The 19582-nt window shown below is 56.1% G+C and overlaps 2 protein-coding genes and 2 long non-coding RNA genes across 4 annotated transcripts in view; 1 reads left to right on the top strand and 3 right to left on the bottom strand.

The window, feature by feature from the left end:
* Positions 1-4055, top strand: part of UNC13A (unc-13 homolog A) — a 35924-nt gene extending 31869 nt beyond the window's left edge. Inside the window, exons 39-42 of the mRNA XM_065858106.2 lie at positions 24-80; positions 1597-1689; positions 1766-1925; positions 2250-4055. Coding sequence (XP_065714178.2) covers positions 24-80; positions 1597-1689; positions 1766-1925; positions 2250-2538 — 599 coding nt within the window. The 3' untranslated portion in view covers positions 2539-4055. The remainder of the gene's footprint in view (positions 1-23; positions 81-1596; positions 1690-1765; positions 1926-2249) is intronic.
* Positions 4056-8692: 4637 nt separating this feature from the next.
* LOC136113180 (uncharacterized) lies at positions 8693-12914 on the bottom strand. Its single transcript, XR_011735942.1, has 5 exons — positions 12133-12914; positions 11309-11636; positions 10532-10618; positions 9493-9922; positions 8693-9031 (listed from the first exon to the last, which is right to left on the bottom strand). It is a non-coding gene; the product is annotated as an uncharacterized lncRNA (long non-coding RNA).
* Positions 12915-16119: 3205 nt separating this feature from the next.
* Positions 16120-17833, bottom strand: LOC139825671 (uncharacterized). Its single transcript, XM_071799479.1, has 4 exons — positions 17714-17833; positions 17424-17564; positions 17212-17312; positions 16120-16774 (listed from the first exon to the last, which is right to left on the bottom strand). Exons 1-4 carry the CDS (start codon positions 17831-17833, stop codon positions 16120-16122), a joined length of 1017 nt encoding a protein of 338 aa, XP_071655580.1.
* Positions 17834-17957: 124 nt separating this feature from the next.
* LOC139825714 (uncharacterized) lies at positions 17958-19259 on the bottom strand. The gene is made up of 4 exons (XR_011735943.1): positions 19136-19259; positions 18900-18970; positions 18366-18448; positions 17958-18039 (listed from the first exon to the last, which is right to left on the bottom strand). It is a non-coding gene; the product is annotated as an uncharacterized lncRNA (long non-coding RNA).
* Between the last annotated feature and the right edge of the window lie 323 nt (positions 19260-19582).

Here is a 19582-nt window from a genome sequence, read left to right as displayed (position 1 = left end):
TCTTTCTCTCTCCTTCCCACTAGTTCATGGTGGGAAAGGTATTAGGTTTACCCTTAGTGAAGAAATTTATCCTGAGAAGGGTACGTGTGCTGCTCGCCCGCCCCGCACCTGCCTGCTGCCGCCAGCCTGGGCTAGTAACAGTCCCGGCACTGCGGGCCAGGGTGGCCAGGAGCCCTGTCCCAGCACTCCTGGCCTTGGGGACCCCTGGTGTGGGCAGAGCTGGAGCTCTCTGCCCACGGACTCACACTCCCAGGGCTGCTTTGGGCTGAACTGGGAGGAACTGTGCTCAGCCATATCGCCCCTGAGACTGGGGCAGGGGTCCGTGCCCCATGGAAATAGGGGTGCCTGCCTTCCCTTGCAAGCTCTGGGCACCCCACATTGTCCCCAGTGCTGCTTCCTGGGTGTGGGCACCTCCCACAACCTCCTTACAAGCTGGGGAGCTTTCCTTTTGGCACATGTGGCCCCAGGGGAGGCCATGGCCGTGTCCCCCTATCATCCACCCTGCTGCCAGAAGGACCATTACTAGCCTTGCTCCGGCGAGCTCCGTCCACCTGCCGAGGGGTGTGAGGGATGAGCCCAGCTCCAAGGTCCCTGCTTGGCCTCCATTGCACCCCGCCAGAGGGGCCAGGACTGCACTCCGTGCTTGGCGCCCTGTACCCAGACCCAACCCCTCACCCGCCATCACCTCCATTTCGGCTCAGCATGCGGCGCTGCCCGGGTGGGGGAATGGGGTTCCGGGGGTGGGATGGAGGATGAAGGTGGATGAAGAGGAGAGGGGAGCTGTGGCATCACCAGCCTCCCCCCAGCCCGGCGCCATCGTGCTGGGCCCGTACAGTGACACAGGGGCACGTGTCCTCCTTTGCACTGTTTCTACTTTGGGAGCTTTCTGCTGAGCTTGGTTTGATCTCCTTGGCCCTCTCTGACCCACAGAGCCTGTCTCTCTGCCTTGCACCCCTTCCTTCACCTATGGGTGCATGCACAGCTTTTCCGGGGATGGGGGGAGGTGGTGGGCTGGGCTGTTGGTTGTTGGTCACCTGAGCTCCCCAGACTCAAGGACCCCAGGGTGTGATGTGGTCCCTGCGCTGGAAGGAATTCAAGAGGGGGCAGGTGAGCCCCAAGCCCCTGGCAGGGCCATGGCTGCCCTGTGGCACGAGGACCAGAGCAGGTCCCTCCTGCCCAGCGCTGTGTCAGTGCCCTTTGCCACACACCGGGTACTGACACCCCCCTCCCTGTGCCCACAGTAGAGGCAATTGGGCCCCTGTGCCCCTGCCTCGTCCCACCCAGGCACTTCAGCCCCTGCCTGGGCGAGGGAGGCTCGCTGGGGTGGGACGACAAAGAGCCAGCCTGGTGCTGGGGATGTCCTGCCATAGCCCAGCCCAGCCTGGTGCCAGCCTCAGCCATCTTTGGCAGTTGCTGCACCCATGCTGCTGTCCCCAGAACTCTTTGGCAGAGGACTCACTGGGCCAAATCCTACTGCCCCCCCCCTCCCACCCCGTGGTGGGTGACCTGCCTCCTCCAGTGGGGTTGGTGGTGGGCAGAGGACATCAGGGACACAGGGGGAACAGGCTCTGATGTCTCCTGCATTTGCCCACACAGGCTCTGGTGTGGATGACCCTGTTGGGGAGGTGTCCATCCACGTGGAGCTCTTCACCCACCCCGGCACTGGAGAACACAAAGTCACTGTCAAAGGTGGGTTCTGCAGCTGGGATGCCATGGTTGGGCAGCTGGCAATGCCCCATGAACCTCACTTGCCCCCTCCTTGCAGTGGTGGCTGCAAATGATCTCAAGTGGCAGACATCGGGCATCTTCCGGCCCTTCATTGAGGTCAACATCATTGGGCCCCACCTCAGTGACAAGAAGAGGAAATTTGCCACTAAATCCAAAAACAACAGCTGGGCCCCCAAGTACAATGAGAGTTTCCAGTTGTGAGTAGCACCATGGGGATGGGGATGTGGGGCTGGACTGGAGATGTGTCCCCACAATGTGGGGACCCTCTCCTCCCGGTGTCAGCCAGTGAGTTTCCGTGTCCCCCAGGGGATGTTTTAGATGTTTTTTTCATTGGTAAAAGCAGGGGTTGATGAAACAAACCACACACTGACCCTCCCCCCTGCCCCAAACCCAAAGATGCTTTTTTAAAGTGTTTCAGGGGCACTGGGGAGGTGGCAGTCATACAGGGTGCTGACACAGAGCCAGGGCCCTGGAGTGTGACCCTCCTTGTCCAACACTGCCTGTCCCTTGGGTCCCCACAGCACGCTGGGGACGGAGACGGGCCCCGAGTGCTACGAGCTGCAGGTGTGTGTGAAGGATTACTGCTTCGCCCGGGAGGACCGGACAGTGGGCATTGCTGTCCTGCAGCTCCGTGATATCCTGCAGCGACCCGGCTGCGCCTGCTGGCTGCCCCTGGGCCGCCGAATCCACATGGATGACACCGGCCTCACCGTCCTCCGCATCCTTTCGCAACGCAACAATGATGAGGTGGCCAAGGAGTTCGTCAAGCTCAAGTCGGACACACGCTCGGCTGAGGAGGGCAGTAATTAAACCCCTCCACTCCCCCAGCCCTGTCCCCCTGCTCTTGGCCCCTTTTCTACAGCAGGCTCCAGCCACGTACAAGCCATAAGAGCAGCCACAAGAGGAGTCTCCTTCCTGGCCCTGGTGTGGGTGAGGGGGCAATGTGGCTGCAGTGACAGACCCACTGCTGTCCCTCCCTTGGCCAGACTGGCTGACTGACAGCAGTGCAGAGCACAGCCATCCCACCCCAACGAGAAGGTGCTGGGGCTGGTGGGGCTGCAGGGAAGGGCTGGACCCCAGACTGAGTGATGGGACAGATCTTCGCAACCTGTCTGAGATGGAGGAACCCCAGTGGCCCATCCCTGACCCTACCCTGTCCTACCCAGTCCCAAGCTTCATTGAGCGACACAAGGAAAGGGCGGGGGGCGGGGAGAGTGGTGTTTCAACCCGGGGGTGTTGGTGAGTGGCTGGCACAGCATGATGGCCCTTTGTCCCCATCCCTTGAGTGTCACCTGGCACCCTGAGGGACAGGGAGGCTCCCACCTGCTGAACACCCTGTACATATGTAAATAGCTGTACATACATGGGGCAGCTGGACCATGCGGCTGTGTCCTGCACCTGGAAGGGCTATTGGGGCTGCTGGCTTGGGGGGCACAGCCTCTACATGCCCCACACAGGGTCTCCTCCCTGGCTGGCAACAGCATCACTGGGGCCGGGAGTGGCAGGGAGCAGCCCCCGGCCCATATCCTGTCTTCCCTGCCTTGCTGCCACAATGGGCTGCCCCACTGCTGTCCCCAGGGTGCCAGGACTTGGGGGCGAGGGCTGGCGGCACTAGAGCAGAGGGACCTGTCTCCCTTTGTTCTGGCCAGTGGGGACCAGCTATCCCTGTGCAGTGCAGCAGCGCTCATGGGACCTCCTTGGCACAAGCAAGACCCTTCCCACCCCCCAACCCAGAGGCCCCCCACCCCGATTTCCCATTAACTACCATTTCTGCGTGATCAGTGGTGTGCGCGTCTTGTGCGAGTGTCCGGGAGGCCAGGGTGTGCGGTGTCGGGGATGACCACCCCAGCTGGCCAGCATGCCCAAGAACCGTGGAAGACAAAGGCCTGATGACCCCACAAATCAATATACCTCTCTCAGCCCCCTCCCCATCCCAAAGCAGGGTACCCTGACAGGCCCCCATGGTCCTTTCTGCATAGGGTTTGCCTGGGACCAAAGCGTTTACTTTCCTCTCCTTTCTGTTCAATGTTTACACCCCTTTTCTAACCACTGTTCCTGCGCGGCCAGGCTGGGGCTCAGCCGACCGTGGTGCCCCTGCCCCTGTGCCCCTTCCCCAAACTGTCCTGTTTGGCATGTGATTGAACTGACCAATTCTGCTCCTGTAGCACATGTGTCACCGATGCCTGTGTGTCTGTACAACCCCCGTGCGGCACTGCCGGTGGTGGCTACCATGGATGCATGACAGTGAGATGTTTTGCACTATTTTGAATTTTTTTGGGCTCTGTAAAAATATTTTATTATAACTGACATTAAAAAGCACACCCTTCGTTGTGGCTACTGTGGCAGTGTGAGAGGGCAGACACCCAGGGGCTCGTCATCCCCACTCGACCCCAGTGCAGCACTTGCACTTTTCAGGTTAACACCAAGGCTAAATAGCCCTGGGGTGCTGCAGTGACTTTGCCCCACTCAGCCTCCCCGAGGGCTGCACCCACCCTTTGCTGAACCAGGGGCTTCGGGACGGGGTTAAATGGAACTGGGACAGACCTGCCCTGAGAAGTGACATTGTGTTCTCAACCACTGTGCTGCAAACTCCCAGGCATGGCAGAGATTAGAAACTGCCATCATGGCCTCGCCAAGGGCAGACCCACACCTCGCTCAGCCAGTGGCCTTCCACAATGGAGCAGCTGCCTCCACAGACAAGGGAGAGCTACAGACATAATCTACCTGCACTCCTGTAGGGCTTTTGATGGAGTTCCCCACAACATTCTTGCTACTAAATTGTAGTGGGACCGAGTTGATGAATGTGGGGCGCTGGTGCCCCAACAGAGACACCCGGGGCCTTTGCCAGGGCCTGGGCTGGGTCTTGCTCCCCTCCAGAGAGCCCCAGGGCCGCTGCTGGGCTTTGCTGGAATCGTAGAATGGTTTGGGTTGGAAGTAACCGTTAAAGATCATAGAGTCCAACCCCACCCTGGCTACTGGGAGTTCTTGTCCTTTCCCAGTGATCCCTGCTGGATCACTTTCTTGAGGTTAATGCAGCACTGTCCCAGGCTTTAATCATCACTATTGGAACTCCTGTGACCATGGGAAAAGAGAGAGAATATAATAATTTACTGCTAATGGTATACAAAGGCTATTGCTAATATTTAATTCCAAAAGCTTTGGCTCCCTGGGGGGGGTCACGGGAACTCCTTGGGGGTTTCAGTTCCCCCGTCGGTTTCCTGATAGTGGGGTTGGAGGAGCAGGTGGGACAATTTTATCCAACGCCTTCTTAGCATCCAGGCCATTAGTGCAATCCCTTTCCCGATTATCCCATCATTTCTGTAAGGGGGGTATGGGGAGCCTGTTGAGCTGGCCTGTCACGAATCCTGTTCTCCCAGGAGGCCCCATAAACATCTCCATTCTGGGTCAGCTCCTATGGGTCAGGGGGTCCTTTTATGTTCTAATGGGGTCCCCTTTGTTTTAATGGGGAGTTTTTGAATATTTTGTCTTCTTATGCCTGGTCAGGGCCCCACTGCCCTCCAGAGAGCCCTTGACCTTTCCCCAGGCCTCACTGGTGCCCACATGGGCCCTCCTGGCACTGCCCCAGAGCTGTTCCCCATCTTCTCCAGGGCCTGGGCCGTGTTCTGCCATGCTCCGGATGGCCCCAGGGATTTCAGCTGGCGTTGCCGAGACCTGCAAAGAGCTTGGCACTCCAGAGTGCACACGGGCTTTTGCTGGTGTATTTGGTTCATGTGGCAAGGTTTGGTATCTGGGGAGGCTGCAGTGGTGGCTTCTGTGAGATGGCAGAAGCTGCTCCCCCGCTCCCCACCGTGCCATGTCAGACTGAGCCACTTCCAGCTGGCTCCAAGACAGACCCGCCACTGGCCAAAGCTGAGCCCAGCAGTGTGATAACAGCTGTAAGGGGTAGAAACTGCTGCATTACACTGGCTGGGAGAGAGGAGTGAGAATATGTGAGAGAAACAACTCTGCAGACGCCAAGGTCAGTGAAGAAGGAGGGGGAGGAGGGGGCCCAGGCACCAGAGCAGAGATTTCCTGGCAGCCTGTGGTGCAGACATGGTGAGGCTGGCTGTCTCTTGCAGCCGCGGGCATCCCCGGTGGAACAGAGATCCACCTGCAGTCCAGGGAGGCCCATGGTGGAGCAGGGGTGACCCCATGCAGAGCCCACACTGGAGCAGGTTCCTGGCAGGACCTGTGGCCCCGTGGGGAAGCCACACCGGAGCAGCCTATTCCCGAAGTACTGCACCCGTGGAAGAGACCCACGCTGGTGCAATTTGTGAAGAACTGCAGCTGTGGGAAGGATCCACGCTGGAGGAGTTTGTGAAGGACTGTCTTCTGTGAGAGGAACACTGTGCTGGAGCAGGGGAAGAGCGTGAGGAGGAAGGAGCAGCAGAGACAACATGTGCTGAATTCGCTGCAGCCTCCACTCCCTGCCCTCCTGCAGCATTTGGGGGAGAGGGGTAGAGAAGCCAGTAGTGAAGTTGAGGCTGGGAAGAAGATAAGGGTGGGGAAGGTGTTTTAAGATTTCTTTTTATTTCTCATTATCCTCTGATTTGCTTTGCAACAAAATAAATTAATTTCCCCCAGTTAGGTCTGTTTTGCCCATGAGAGGAACTGCTGAGTGATCTCCCAAATCTCTATCTCGAGCCACAAGCCTTTCATATTTTTTCCCCCTTTCCAGTTGAGGAGTGGGCGTGATAGAGCAGCTTGGTGGGGACCTGGCAGCCAGCCTAGGTCAACCCAGCAGCGCTAGGCTTTACTGGGGTCTGAACTGAGCTGTGAAGCTCAACAGAAACCTGTGGCTTTTGTTGGGCTTTGCCACGGCCGATGTGGGGCCCTGCTTCTCTTCCAGGTGTCCAGGGGCTCTCACGGCGCTTTGCTAGGCTGCAGTTGGACCCTTGAAGACAGTAGGCTTTGCTGCCATCCAGATTGCCCAAGGCCTTCAATGAGCCTTGCTGGAAGCCTCAGTGGGACCTGGTGTCCTCGGGAGGACCCCAGGGGCTTTGCCAGGTGCCTTAAGGGGTCCTGCTTGTCTGCAGAGTTCCCCAAGTCCTTTGCCAGGCCTGCAGTTGCTCAGGCAAGGCCCTGCTGCCCTCTGGAGAGATACCTGGGGCGGATGCTGGGCTTTACTAGGGCCTGGCCAGGGCCCTGCTGCTCTCCAGAGAGCCCCAGGGCATTGGCCAGAGGAGGAGCAGGCTTTGCACTGCGTGCTGCACGTGGCAGCATCCCCTCACCCTCTGCCTCAACAGAGCCCAGCTCCAGACCAGACACCCACCACCGAGGGCTCCCACACAGGACTGAAAGGTGCTGGTGGCCCTCACCTTCCCTTGGCAGCGTTTTCACAGTCCCAGCAAGCCTGGGGCTCTGTGCTTGCTCTACCAACCAACCCCTCACCCTCGCTGAAGCCTCAGCCTAGCCAGAGTCCAGGTCCAAAGGGACACCCATCACATAGGGCTTGGACACACAGGTGGCCAGGACTAAAAGCTTTAGTGGCCCTCAGGAAGAGGAAGAGAAGGAGGCAACAGACAGCAGCAGGAAGAAAAAGAATGATGAAAAACTGGTACCAGGAAGAAACAGGAGGAGGAGACAACAGGACAGAGGATGCAACAGAAGGAGGGAGCAGAGGAGGAGGAAAGAGGCCACACGGTGAGGAGAAGGAAGAACAGGAGGAGGAAGAAGGTAAGGGGGTGCCAGGGGGCTGCAAGAGAAAGATGAGGAGCAGGCAAGAGCAAGCAACAGGAGGTTAAAGGAGGAGGAGAAGCGGGAAGAAGAGGGGGAGAAGGAGGAGGAGGAGGAGGAAGAGGAGGCAAAAACAGAACAGGGGGAAACAGGAGGAGGAGCAGTGGGCTGGGCTAGAGTTAATCTTCCTCCTAGTTGCTGGTACAGTGCTCTGTTTTGGATTTAGAATGAGAATAATGTTGATAATACACATTTTAGTTGTTGCTAAGTAGTCATAGATTTATAGAATCATTTTGGTTGGAAGAGACCGTCGGGATCATCGAGTCCAACCATAACCTAACCTAACTCTGGCACTAACCCATGTCCCTAAGAACCTTGTCTGAACGCCTTTTAACCCCTTGCAGGGATGGTGACTCCAGCACTGCCCTGGGCAGCCTGTTCCAATGCCCCACAGCCCTTTGGGGAAGAAATTGTTCCCCAGATCCAACCCCAACCTCCCCTGGCACAACTTGAGGCCGTTTCCTCTGCTCCTGACGCTTGTTCCTGGGGAGCAGAGCCCGACCCCCCTGGCTCCAAGCTCCTTTCAGGCAGTTCAGAGATCAGAAGGTCTCCCCTCAGCTCCTGTTCTCCAGCTGAACCCCCCAGGTCCCTCAGCCGCTCCCATCACACTTGTGCTCCAGCCCCTCACCAGCTCCGTTCCCTTCTCTTCACTCTCTAGTCCCTCCATGTCCTTCTTATGATGAGGGGCCCAAAACTGAACACAGGATTCAAGGTTTGGCCTCCCCACTGCCCAGTACAGTGGCACAATCGCTTCTCCAGTCCTGCTGGCCACACTGTTCCTGATATAAGCCAGGATGCTGGTGGCCTTTTTGGCCACCTGGGCACACACTGGGTCATGTTCAGCCGCTGTCCATCAACAGCCCGAGATCCCTCTCTGCCAAGCAGCTTTCCAGCTGCTCTTCCCTGAGCCTGCAATACTACCTGGGGTTGTTATGAACCAAGTGCAGGACCCAGCACTTGGCCTTGTTGAACCTCAGACAATTGGCCTCAGCCCATTGATCCAACTGGTCCAGATCCCTCTGTGTGGCCATCCTACCCTCCTTCATACATTGCTTGTGTGCAGGCAGCTTTTGTAATAGCTGTCTGCATGTCATCAACAGGTTTTCTGAGGATCATAGAGGGTTCACCTCATTCCGTAACATCTGTTCCACCCGCCCAATAAGCTACTCGGCTGGTAACAGAGCGGCCCCCATTGAGCGGGTCAGGTCCCATATTCAGGAAAACTCCCGGGCCCCAGAAGCCGTTAGATTCAGCTCCATTAAGAGTTATTCGGTCACTGCCAGTTAGACAGACTCACCGCAAATACTCTGTCTCAGTTTCACCTGGTTTTCTGCTGTACTTTTCCTGTAAATTTTCCAGTTGCACCGGATCCCAGGGAGTAACTCGCACATGAGGTCGCTGCGCACCACTGTTGGACTCAGCAGACGTTTCTGTTTAACAACAGGAATGGCTTCATATTCAGGGGAATGCAAAAAAGACGAGGAATCATCCTCCCTTAGATCACTGTCATCAGGTTCACCCCGACCATTTCCCTCCGTTCTTCAGGGAACACAATTAGTTTCTTAATCTGTAGAATATCAAGGGGATGAGGAGCCTGCATAAGTATCATGTCAATTTTTTCCTCTAATTTTCTTTCCCCCCGCCTTTCTTCTTGTAGCTCTTTCTGCAGTTGCTCACTTTTCAAGGACAATAACAATTCAGCAGCCTTTTTACTTTCTATCACTGCCCTCAGATTTTGTTTTTCCTGATTCAAAGTTTTCCACTACTGAGGGTCACACCTAGGCCTCTGCACCCCCCAACTGGGGCCTGTGACCCCCACAATGGTCCTGGGCCCAGAGCCCAGGTGGTGAGAGCCTGGCCCAGGTACCCAGAGAGGTGGTGGAGCCGTCCCAGGCCAGGCTGGAGGGGGCTCTGAGCAACCTGCTCTGGGTGAAGGTGTCCCTCGCCCCTCATGGCAGGGGTGGGACTGGATGAGCCTTCAATGTTCCTTCAGCCCAAACTATTCTACGACTCTACACGAGAACAAACCTGCTTTCTCAGCCAAAGACAGAGCGGGGTCCACACCACAGGGCTGCTGACAAGTGTCTTCATTTGCTCTTTATGGATTGTTTTCCTTCTCTTTTGGAAGGTGCTCCTGGAGCTCTTCCTCTGGGGAAGCGCTGCCGGCAGTGTTGAGCAGTGTGGACAGAGATCATGTTCCTCCTGGGCACTGTCAGCTCTCTGTCAGCAGCAAGCTTCCCAAATCGTGGCTTTTCAGCCTGAATACGCAAGTCCAGCTGGGAAGGCTTTTTTTCGAGACCAGGCTCCCTGACAGCCCCTGGACCCCATGCAGGGCGACCCGAAGAAAGAGCAGCTTGTGCCCTGTCTTCTGGGGAAGCCTCCCCCGGGGGGCCCCGGCAGCTCTGGTGGTGGAGACTCTAACAGGGAATTTTTCGCTTTCATGAGCAGACGTGTGGGTCTGCAGCAGAACAGAAGAACATATGTCATGGGGAGGCAAGGGAAAAACAAGCTATTATAGTATTCTTTCAGCTGCAGCTGGAAGCACCTCAAGGACCATTTGAACTCCGGGATGTCCTGTCGGCTGGTGGTGACCAGGCAGGTTTCCCAGGAGCATTTGCTGGCCGGGGTCTCCATGCCCTGGCTCAGGATGGGGCCGTTTCCACCTGAAATGAGGACGGGTTTGACCCGCACATCGTGCTGCTGTGTTGGGACCGGAGGACGCAGCCGCTGGGGTGACCCCTTGTGCAAAGCAGCTCTTGGGGACGCAGAAAGGTGCTGCCTGGGGACGGGACTCTGCGGGGGGACCCCTGGGGTCTCTGCAACCACCATCAGGGTGGAGAAAGGGAATTCTATCAGGACAGGCTTCAAAAACAGACAGATCAGCCCGTGAAGGACGTGCTGGCAGCGTTTCCCCTCCTGCCCCGTGGGGATCGCTGCGCAGAGGGGGCCCAGGAGCTGCTCCCTGCTAGAAATACAGGAGGAATCCGCTCCAGCTTGGGCAGGGGCTGGGCTGTGATGGTTTGGGGGAGATTGTCACCGTTCTGGGGTGACAGACTCTGCCACTCACCCTGTCGCTGCAGCAGCCACAGCACGATGCCCGTCAGGACCGCGGTCCCGACCCATCCGGCGCGCAGCAGCGCCCAGTACCAAGGACCTGCAACAGGGACCAGAACTGGGAGTGAGGGAGGACGCAGCTTTTCTGGGCTCTTTGCCCTGTCCTCGATGCCCTTTGTTTCAGGAGAGTTAGTGAGAAAACCTTGCGAGTGTCTGTAGGAGCCATGGGGCTGAGAAAACCCACAAGCTGCTTTGCTTGCTTGACCGGGGAGGCTGCAGCGAGCGAAGCTGCAAAGCCTCAGACTGGGAGCTGGGCTGCTCTCCTCCTTGTGCTGCACCTGGGGGGCTCCGGGGATGGGAAGGACCCAAAGCAACGCCCTTGGGATGCTTGAAGAGATGGGGAGAGGGTGCAGGTCGCTGCGTGGGTCCTGCTCAGCCTTGCTGAGCTGCTAAAAAGGACCAGGACATGAAGTCCTGCGTGAAGGGGTAGGGTTGTCCTTGGGGGTTGGCTGTAGTTTTGCTGCCTTTTCAAGAAAATTGAGCTATGGGAAAGAAATCTGCATGTGCTATCGCTCTGTGCTGGGCTGGAGCTGGGTAACGAACCCATTGGGTTTTGGCCACCGTCGGCTCAGGAAAGCGCTGGAAAAGGCCCAGAAAATCCATTGTCCCTGTGCTTCCCTGCAGGGCAGGGGTCTGGCAGCATCGGGACACCCGCTCCTCCAGCGCCCACCCATCACCAATCCCACGGGGCCGGGATGAGCGGAGCAACAGCACCAACACGTTCACTCACCGGGAAGCTTCGCGCAGGCGCCGGGGGCCGAGCGCGGCGGCACCTCTGGGCTGGCGTAGACGGTGCTCAGCGCCACGGCCGGTCCCTGCCCTCGTGCCATCAGGATTGAGACCTAGAGGTTCCTTTTGTCCCCCACGGAGCAAAAGCGAGCTCAGGGACCTGCAGCAGCGGTGGTTCCTGTGGCTGGAGTCACAGCTCAAACCCCACACCCGTTGTCGTGCCCTGGCTGTCACGGCCCCCGCTTCGTGCTCTGCTCTTCCGCTGGCTGCACCGGCCCCAAGAGCTGCTTCCCAACGCACAGCTGCTGCTTTCCAGATGTTCAAGTGACCTGGGGGGAGAAAGGGAGGTGTCTGAAGGTCTTTACCTATTGGGGAAAGCAGGTTCCTCCTCCTGGTGCCAGAGACATGCTGGTGCTGGCACATAGTAATATAAATATATGTATATAGAGATATTTATTTATTTATTTCCTACTTGCTTCTAACCAACAGCAGAGAGCAAGGATGGGACTCATTTGCAATTTGCAAGGTGCTGGTTGATTTTGGGTTTGTTTTATTTTGAGCAGCTCTTTGGGTCTTGGCGCTGCTCCCAGAGGTGAGAGAAGCAGAGCTGCTGATGCGGGAAACGTCAAACCTGTTGCATCCAGCCATAAAAATGACAATTGGCTTGTTTGGTCTTTCTAGGGGCAAATTTGCAGAGAATCCACATGGTTTCATGCTCCTGCAAATGCTCAAAATGCAGCATTAAAACTCCTCTCTGGAAAAAGAGGTGACAAAAAAAAGCAGAGATGTTCCCCGCGCAAAAATAAAGGAAGAGGTATAACATACATTTTATTTTCAGGGTGGGATTTGGCTCATTAAGTGTTGAATCTCATGGTTGATCCCCTGCTTCAGCTGCTTACAGGGGGATACATCACCCCCTCTCGTCTCCCCCTTGCTCTTTTCATCTTATCTTGCTTTGTCATTCTTTCTTCTTCCTGTCTTTCTTTTCCTTTCCCATGCCATGTATTTCTAGCACAGGACAAAAGTGCGCCATTGAGTCCAAATGTCTGGGTTCATGTCATCAAGTTCTTGCTGGCCTCTGCAAAAGGAACCTGAAAAAAAAAAACAACAACAAACACAAAATCCCAAGAAAACAAACAAAAAACCTCAACGCAAACCACAAAATTGATTATATATTGTATGTGCAGCCCAAAGCAATTTCTGAGTGTACACAGGCAACTGATTGCAGGGACCCTCAGCATCACATCAAACGCTCTGTGCTGGTGTTTCTCCCCTATTTCTCTTAAGGGCGAGTAAGAAGTTTATAAAAACTTGCCCCTACTCATCTTTGACCTGAAAAAGCAGCGTGCAGCCACATTCTAGATGGGTTCTGCTCTTTCGCAGAGAAACGGGCTGAATTAAGATCTGAGGATTCCCCGAGAGATCATTCATTTAGAACAAGCGCTTCCAAAGTCTGGCAGATCATCAGAACCTGGATACGTGGTGGCCTGGTGGCCATTGAGCAGCTGGTGGATCCCTCGATCTGCTGCCATCGGTGCCCACAAACCAAACCCGCGGATCCCGGGTTGTGTGCAGGGATCTATGGAAAGAGACGTCCCAGGGCTGGAGCTGCCTGGGGAGACAACGAGCCAAAGCTCTGACATCGGCCCAGACGCGACAGCCCCACCAGCTGCAGCGTATTGACCAGAATCGCCACCCACCAGCAGAAATAACGGGTCTGACCCCAGTCCCTGCGGCCCGAGTGGAGCCGCGGCCTCGGCAGCGCCCACAGCCCCGGCACCACCAGCCCCGGCCCGGGCAGCGATGGGTCCAGTCACCCCCAACCACCCCCGCACCAACCGAGCTCTGCCCGGGCCTGGGGCTCAGTTTGGCCATGATCTCCCTGGGCCGGGCTGGGTCGGGATGGGCTCTGCTGGAAAACCCGACGTGTGGCCTTTGCCAATACGGACAGAGCCCTCGTGTGGGAACCAAAGATCCTGCACACCCAGCCCGGCTGGGAAATCAAACTGCACACAGAAACGATCACGGAATGATCCTGAATAATACGACTCCACCACTGCCCTGGGCAGCCTGTTCTGATGCCCGACAGCTAAGACAATTAAATTAAACAGTATTCCCTGAAAATAAAACAAACAGTTTCAGAACAAATATGAGGCCTTGGTACTTATTTAAAAAATGTTCTTCCAGCTCCTTCCGGGAGGAAGCTGTCCCCCAGAGGCTCTGAGCCCCCTCAGGTCTGACTGGAAGGGCTGCAGCATCCAAGCTCTCCCTTCCATCCCCTGTGACAGCTCCACCTCGCCTGCCCTGCCCACCCCTCCTGCCCAGCACTGCAGGCGTGGGACTCGTCCCACCAAGTCCCCCCATGCCAAGGATGTCTCAGCTCTGGGAACGGCCCAAGGCTTCCAGCCAAAGGCACTTGCACCCCAGCCCCTGGGAGTCGCCCATGGGGGCCGGGGGAAGCCCAGCCCCCCTGAACCCTTTCCCTGCCCAGGAGGAGCTGGGGAGGCTCTTGGGCTGGGGTGGAACACGGGGAGCCCCAACATTCCCTGCTGCCCCAAAGAGTCCTTAGATACCAATGGCCGGAAGGACCGTGGCGCAGCCACCACTGCGGCTCCCAGTGCGCGGCCCCCGGGCCCCCCCGGTTCTGCAGCTCTTGCAGCCGTTTGTGGTCCCCCAGAGCTTCTGCGCCCCAGGTAGGGACCCACCCCGACCCCTGCAGCCCGGGACGCTCCTGGGGGCAAGAGCGGAGGTGAGCGCCGGCCATGGCTCCTGCCTCTCTTGCAGGCTCAGCCCCCCTGTGCCCACTGCCCGGGCAGGAGCAGCCCTTCCCCGCAGCCTGGGCACCACCGGCCCCCCAGGCCCCACCAGCAGGTACGGCACCCCTGGCTGCTCGGACACCCCGGCACCTTCGGCCCGTTCGCCATCCCGAACCCTGGGCACTCCCAGCACCCACCACCCCTGCCCTGGCCCGGCTGATGCGTGCCCAGAAAATCCCATTTCCAGAGAATTTCCCCCGTCCCTGGGGCCATCTCTCCCGTTTCCTCTCCCAGAAGTGAGTCTCCTCACCCTTTGCAGCCCCGTTCCTTGCTCAGCAGCTCACCCCATGGGGATGCCCATGTGCCTGGGCAGAGCCGGGGGCTGTTGGCGATGGGGGTTGGCGCAGGGGGTGCCCATGGAGGGTCCCCCCGGCCCAGCACGGCTCCCGCTCCCCCACACAGGGGGAGTGCAGAGAGCACCGTGCGGCTGCTGCTTTGGTCCCAGGGTGTTCCACATGCAGTGGAGACCTGGAGACGGGGGCTCTAGAACATGGGGGTGGCCGAGGGGGAGGCGAGGGAGGGGGGACAGAGGCCCTGGGCCTGGGGCCGGGGCTGCTTGGCCTTTCCTCTGGGCGGCTGCCTGGGACTGAACCCTTGCTTCTCCCATCAAAAGATTGGTCAGAAAGCCTGTCAATCATCCATGTGCCACTCTCCTTCCAGGTATGATTGGTGGAGCCAGCATGGCCTGCCCTTCACAGTGCCCAGCCTTTCAACCCTTGCCCCCTCCCCTACAGCCTCAAAGTTTATTGGTTGGTTACATATCAATCACGGACCTTCTCCCCACCTCCTCAAATGCCATTGGCTGTCCTGACTCCCACACCGGCTTCTGGGTGGTTGTTGCCAGGCAACGAGGTCCACTTAAAAATGAAGCTGTGAGCTCTAAGCAAAGGCCGTGGGTGATGGAAGACATGCCAGGACCCTAAAAGTGAGGGTTTGGGCTCTACGAAGGAGGCTCTGGGCACTCAAAAGGACGGGCAGATGCTACAGATGGCGCTTTGGGCCCTGAACACAAGGGGAAACCGGTGGTTCCCACCCAAGCTGGGTTTGGTGCCCATGACCCCAGGAGAATCAGAATAAAACTGAGAAAAATTGTGGGTTGAGATCAAAAGCCTTGAATAATCAAAGTGAAATATTGATAATAATTACAAATTGTGATGAAAAGGCTACAAAAGCTACAAAAGGGTGACAGGGGTGGCCTCTGTGTGGTGGTTCTACTGTGTCCCATAGAGCCCAGTGCAGCCGGCTCCAAGACAGACCTGGCCAAGGCTGAGCCAATCAGCGGTGGCACCTCTGTGATGGTGTGTTTAAGAAAAGGGGGAAAACAACAAATAGAACAACAGACTGCAGCAGTCAGGAGAGGGCCAGAAGCTGCTTGAACCTGTAGGACGCTCCAATATCATCCTCAAGACTCATCACTGTTGTCTTTTTTCCCCAGCACTACTGTCCATGTTTGCCAGGAGAACGCAAGCACCTGAGTCTCTAATCGAGCAGCTCTGGAGATGCTCTGTGCTTCGGCACATTTGCACTGAGAACTCTACATGCTAACTTAATATGCTCAGCAGCTGTAGAAAGCTTCTGCCCTTCTAGCTCACAAGGCTGCTTGCATCGATGAAGTCTGAAATTTAAAAAACTTAAATAAGTAAACAACCAAACAAAACCCAAATCAAGCTCCTCCATTCTTTCTTGAGTCGTCAAACTCTCTAGGGAAATCAGATGTGCCACTTAGGACCGGGTTTGGCTATGATGGCAATTTTATTGTGGTCAGCATCCTCTTGAGAATGTTTGTCTGTGGCTTCTGACGGTCTCTTGCCAGTTTCGATGGTAATTTCAGTCACGAGTACTGAACGCTTCTGTCCATAAGCCGTGCACTGGAACACCTGGCAGAGGGGCTGGCAACATTGCCAGGTGAGGCTGCAAACGCAGCCTCCTTTGCAGTCCTCCTCTCCAGTGCTCTCTTTGGATTTCGTGATCTTCTTCCCTTTCTGGCATTTCCCTTTCAAGGCTGGATCACCAGAGGGCTCATTTCTGTCCTTCGCCGCTTTCTCTCGGGCGCACTTTCACCCTCCTCTGCGCAGGAGAGTTTTCTCTTTCTGCACGGTGGTTTTTCGATTGCAGCCTCTGGGCGAACGGGCACTGGGGGGAGCACACGTTGTTTTTCAAGGGAGTCTTTCCCAGGCTGCTGCTCCCGTCGCGACCCAGGGTGCCCGTCTGCTCGGCGGCCGCTCGAGCCGTACAGCCTTTCCCAAATGGATCTTCTGCCATAAGCAGAGCTGTTCCTGTCCCTGTGGGAAGAGCGGCGCAGGATCCCACGGCCACGCCGCAGCTGACGGGGAGCGCGCTTCTGCGTTTGCACAGGGCCGGCGCACCTGCGCTTGGCAGGCGGACAGTCTGGGTGGCTCCCGTCCAGCTTCTCCCCCTCCTCAGTGGCAGAGTGCCCTCTCTTCGTGGGGCAGCGCTGAGGGCGAGGCGCTGCCCAGTCCCGTGGGCTTCCGTTCCTGTGGGTCCTCTGCGTATTTGCTTCATCTTCCGGCTTTCTCGGTGCCACGAAGCCTTCAGAAAACGGACTCTTCGGCTCTTGAACCGACTTTGCCAACCCAGTGCTCTGAGTCTCTTGGCGTTCAGCGCCCGCTCCAGGGGTCAAATCGTGATGCCTGGAGAAACAACAGGGATCTTAGTCTAGGGTTGTTCTGGCAGCCTCCACGTGGCTTCACTCTCATCCTGGCATCTTCTGGCAGCACTTGATATGACACGCAGAAGACTGAACCCGGACTGGAAGCTGGAAATTAGATGGTGCTCTGCCAGTCAGAGCAGGAATTCATCTTTCCACCCGCTCGGACCCCCGTTTCACCTCTTTTCACAGCCAGCCAGGCCCAGAGAGCAGACAGATAGCAATTTACGCAAGCACAACAGATTAGTGCCAAACAAGGAAGAAGAAGAAAGGATGGGGCCAACTGCAGAGCAGACAGAACTCAGCTCAGTCTTTCTCTCTTAGGACAGAAAGCAAAACCCGCCGGAGAAGAACAGCAACGACAAGATCAGTAGCAGGAGAGGGAGTGTATTCTGAACACCCTTTCACGCTTGTTCTTACCTGACATAGAAGAGTAAATATGCGCGCTGGCCGAGAACCGTCTGGATGTCACACGGAACCACAGACGCATCGTCCATCTTGTACCACCGTCCATCGCTGGCCTGCAAAGCAAAGCAATTCTGTCTTCAGATGAACGGCAGGCTTTTTAAAACAAAAACACAGGCAGTACATCACTGAAGGACACGATAGACCAATGCAAACCACACTTTTACCTTTACAAAGCAGTAATAGTGTCCTTGCTGACAGCTGCGGCCTTCATGGACCAGGACGGCATACAAGGAGTAGAGGAGTGGTCCTCCATCTGCTTCAGATGTGTATTTGCCAAGGTCCAAATATTCTGGGTACCGCACGACCTAAGGAGAGACCAAGAGGATTCCCAAATTGTCCTGAGAGTCTTTGGGAAGCAGCCTGAGAAAATCCTGTCAAAGGATCTTCTCATTTCATCAGAAACAGGTGTTGCCGTGTCATCACCAAAGTGGCAGAAAACTGTTCTCGGCCAAACCAGCTCTTTATGAGCGCCCAGGTGCTCATCTTCACCCTGGAACTTTCCTCTGGCCACAAGGGAAGAGCAGGGCAGAGCTGTTGCAATTCTTTTTCTCAGACAGCTGCACTCCATAGCCATCGTGTGCAGACACAAACAACTTCCAAAACAAGCATTCTCCTTTGGGAAAGGACTCCTTCCAAGCAGACAACGTGGCCGTGTGTTGCTTACATACCTTGCTAATCTTTCTGGCAGAGAGAGGATCGAATCTCTTCAAGCACACGGTCAGGACATTGGAGGACTGATGGATCGTAAGCCTCTTGGATGCACTGACCCGCTGTTCACACCTTGAAAACACAGACCCAACGGTTGCAACCTGTCTTGCCCACACTCCACCCCCCATCCACGTAGGGTTGAGTTAAGGCTTGTTTTGCCCAGTTCAGGCAGAAGGGAAGAAAAATGTACCCATCTTAGAAACAAATGCATTTTATTCCAAGTTGTGGATGATTCAGGAGGTTTAGTTGTACGGCGAAGAAAACCAAACAAACAGAAAAAGCCCCAAGCTGTGTCACGACTGGGTTTCTCAGTGATGTCCAAACCTAACGACTGCTTCCAGACGTGCAAAACCGTAACCCAGTATCTACTATGAAGGTGTCATTAGTAAAGATCTTACTTGCTACATTTATAGCTGTTTTCGCCATCCAGATGCTCGGGTCTGACAAAGTCCTCCAGAGCTCCGGTGACAGATGAGGCTGCCTGGATGAGAAAGAAAGGAGAGCACTGAGCTCCTGGAAACTCAAAATCCCAAGAAATAGCTCCCCATGTGGTGCCAGCGTCAACCCAATAAACAGCTGCTCCTGGGCAGCACCAGCGTGTCCTGTGCTCTGCCTGGTCAAAACCAGCAAAAGCCACAAAAGCCACCCGTCCAGCAATCACGTGCGTACTGAGGAGTCCAAAGCAGGGCGGTAGGACAGCGTCGTCATGGCTGTCGACAGCATCCTTGCTCTTTGCCCAGCTGGCACCCAGCGCAGGGAGACCATTTACAGGGCTTCTACGGAAGGAGCACACAAGTCCAGTTCCCTTCCCATCCACCACCATCTTGCGTGGTAACAACCCGCAGTTTGAAGGCAACGGAGTTTTCTGGAGATAAACGAGGCCTCTGCAGGGACCTTGAAACATTTTGCACCACCATTTCCAAACATCTTACCTTGATATCCAAAGGAATATCAAGGAATGCCTCATAGGTGTCTGAAACAGCTTTGCAGCTCCAGCATGTTACTGGAAGGCAAGGAGAAAAGGTTCTCAGGTTGGGACGGACACTGACTCTGCCCATGTAATTGACCAGTGCAGCCTGGACATGCTGCTGCCTGCAAAAAGCAGTTTAACACAAAGAGAGGAGGAGCCACAGACCGTTCTAAGGACAGGGATGTTTTTTAAAATTACCTCTGGATCTTAGAAGTCCTCCAAAGACCTGGTCAATGACTGTGCTGCCTTGAGATGTGTCCCAGCTGGAAAGCAACGGTAATCGCGGCTCAGAAGGTGGAAGGCAGAGAGCTCGCTCTTGCAAGAGTTTTCCTTGTTAGGAGAGCCCCGGAGAGCGGGTTTCACTGGCGATTTAAAGGAAGGAGTCGAGAGGGCGAGAGAACATTTCCATGGTCATGTGCTCAGGCTTACTCGTTGCTGCTGCTCAAACAAGCTGTCTGCATGGCGCCCACGGCACAGCCGAAGAATTCGTGCGCGTCTTCCTGGGCGCCAAACCGGAAATCTCCTATTTCTGAGGAGGAAGAAGAAGGTTTTCACATTAATCTCACCAAAAAAGGAAAGAAAACTGACCCTTCTAAAAGCTCTCCTCCTTAACTGGAACCCGGAAAAAACAGTTACACACGGGGT

The sequence above is a fragment of the Patagioenas fasciata genome, chromosome 27 (assembly GCF_037038585.1).
Source record: "Patagioenas fasciata isolate bPatFas1 chromosome 27, bPatFas1.hap1, whole genome shotgun sequence".
Lineage (NCBI taxonomy): Eukaryota > Metazoa > Chordata > Aves > Columbiformes > Columbidae > Patagioenas > Patagioenas fasciata.
This window is presented reverse-complemented; position numbering and strand designations above follow the sequence as displayed.

Coding starts and splice junctions, on each gene's coding strand:
- LOC139825671 (XM_071799479.1), bottom strand. CDS start 17,833: ATGGCTATGGAGTGCAGCTGTCTGAGAAAAAGAATTGCAACAGCTCTG. Junction 17,565..17,713: donor TGGGCGCTCATAAAGAGCTG/GTTTGGCCGAGA, acceptor GTCTCTCCTTAG/GTCGTGCGGTACCCAGAATA. Junction 17,313..17,423: donor ACTATTACTGCTTTGTAAAG/GTAAAAGTGTGG, acceptor TTTGCTTTGCAG/GCCAGCGATGGACGGTGGTA.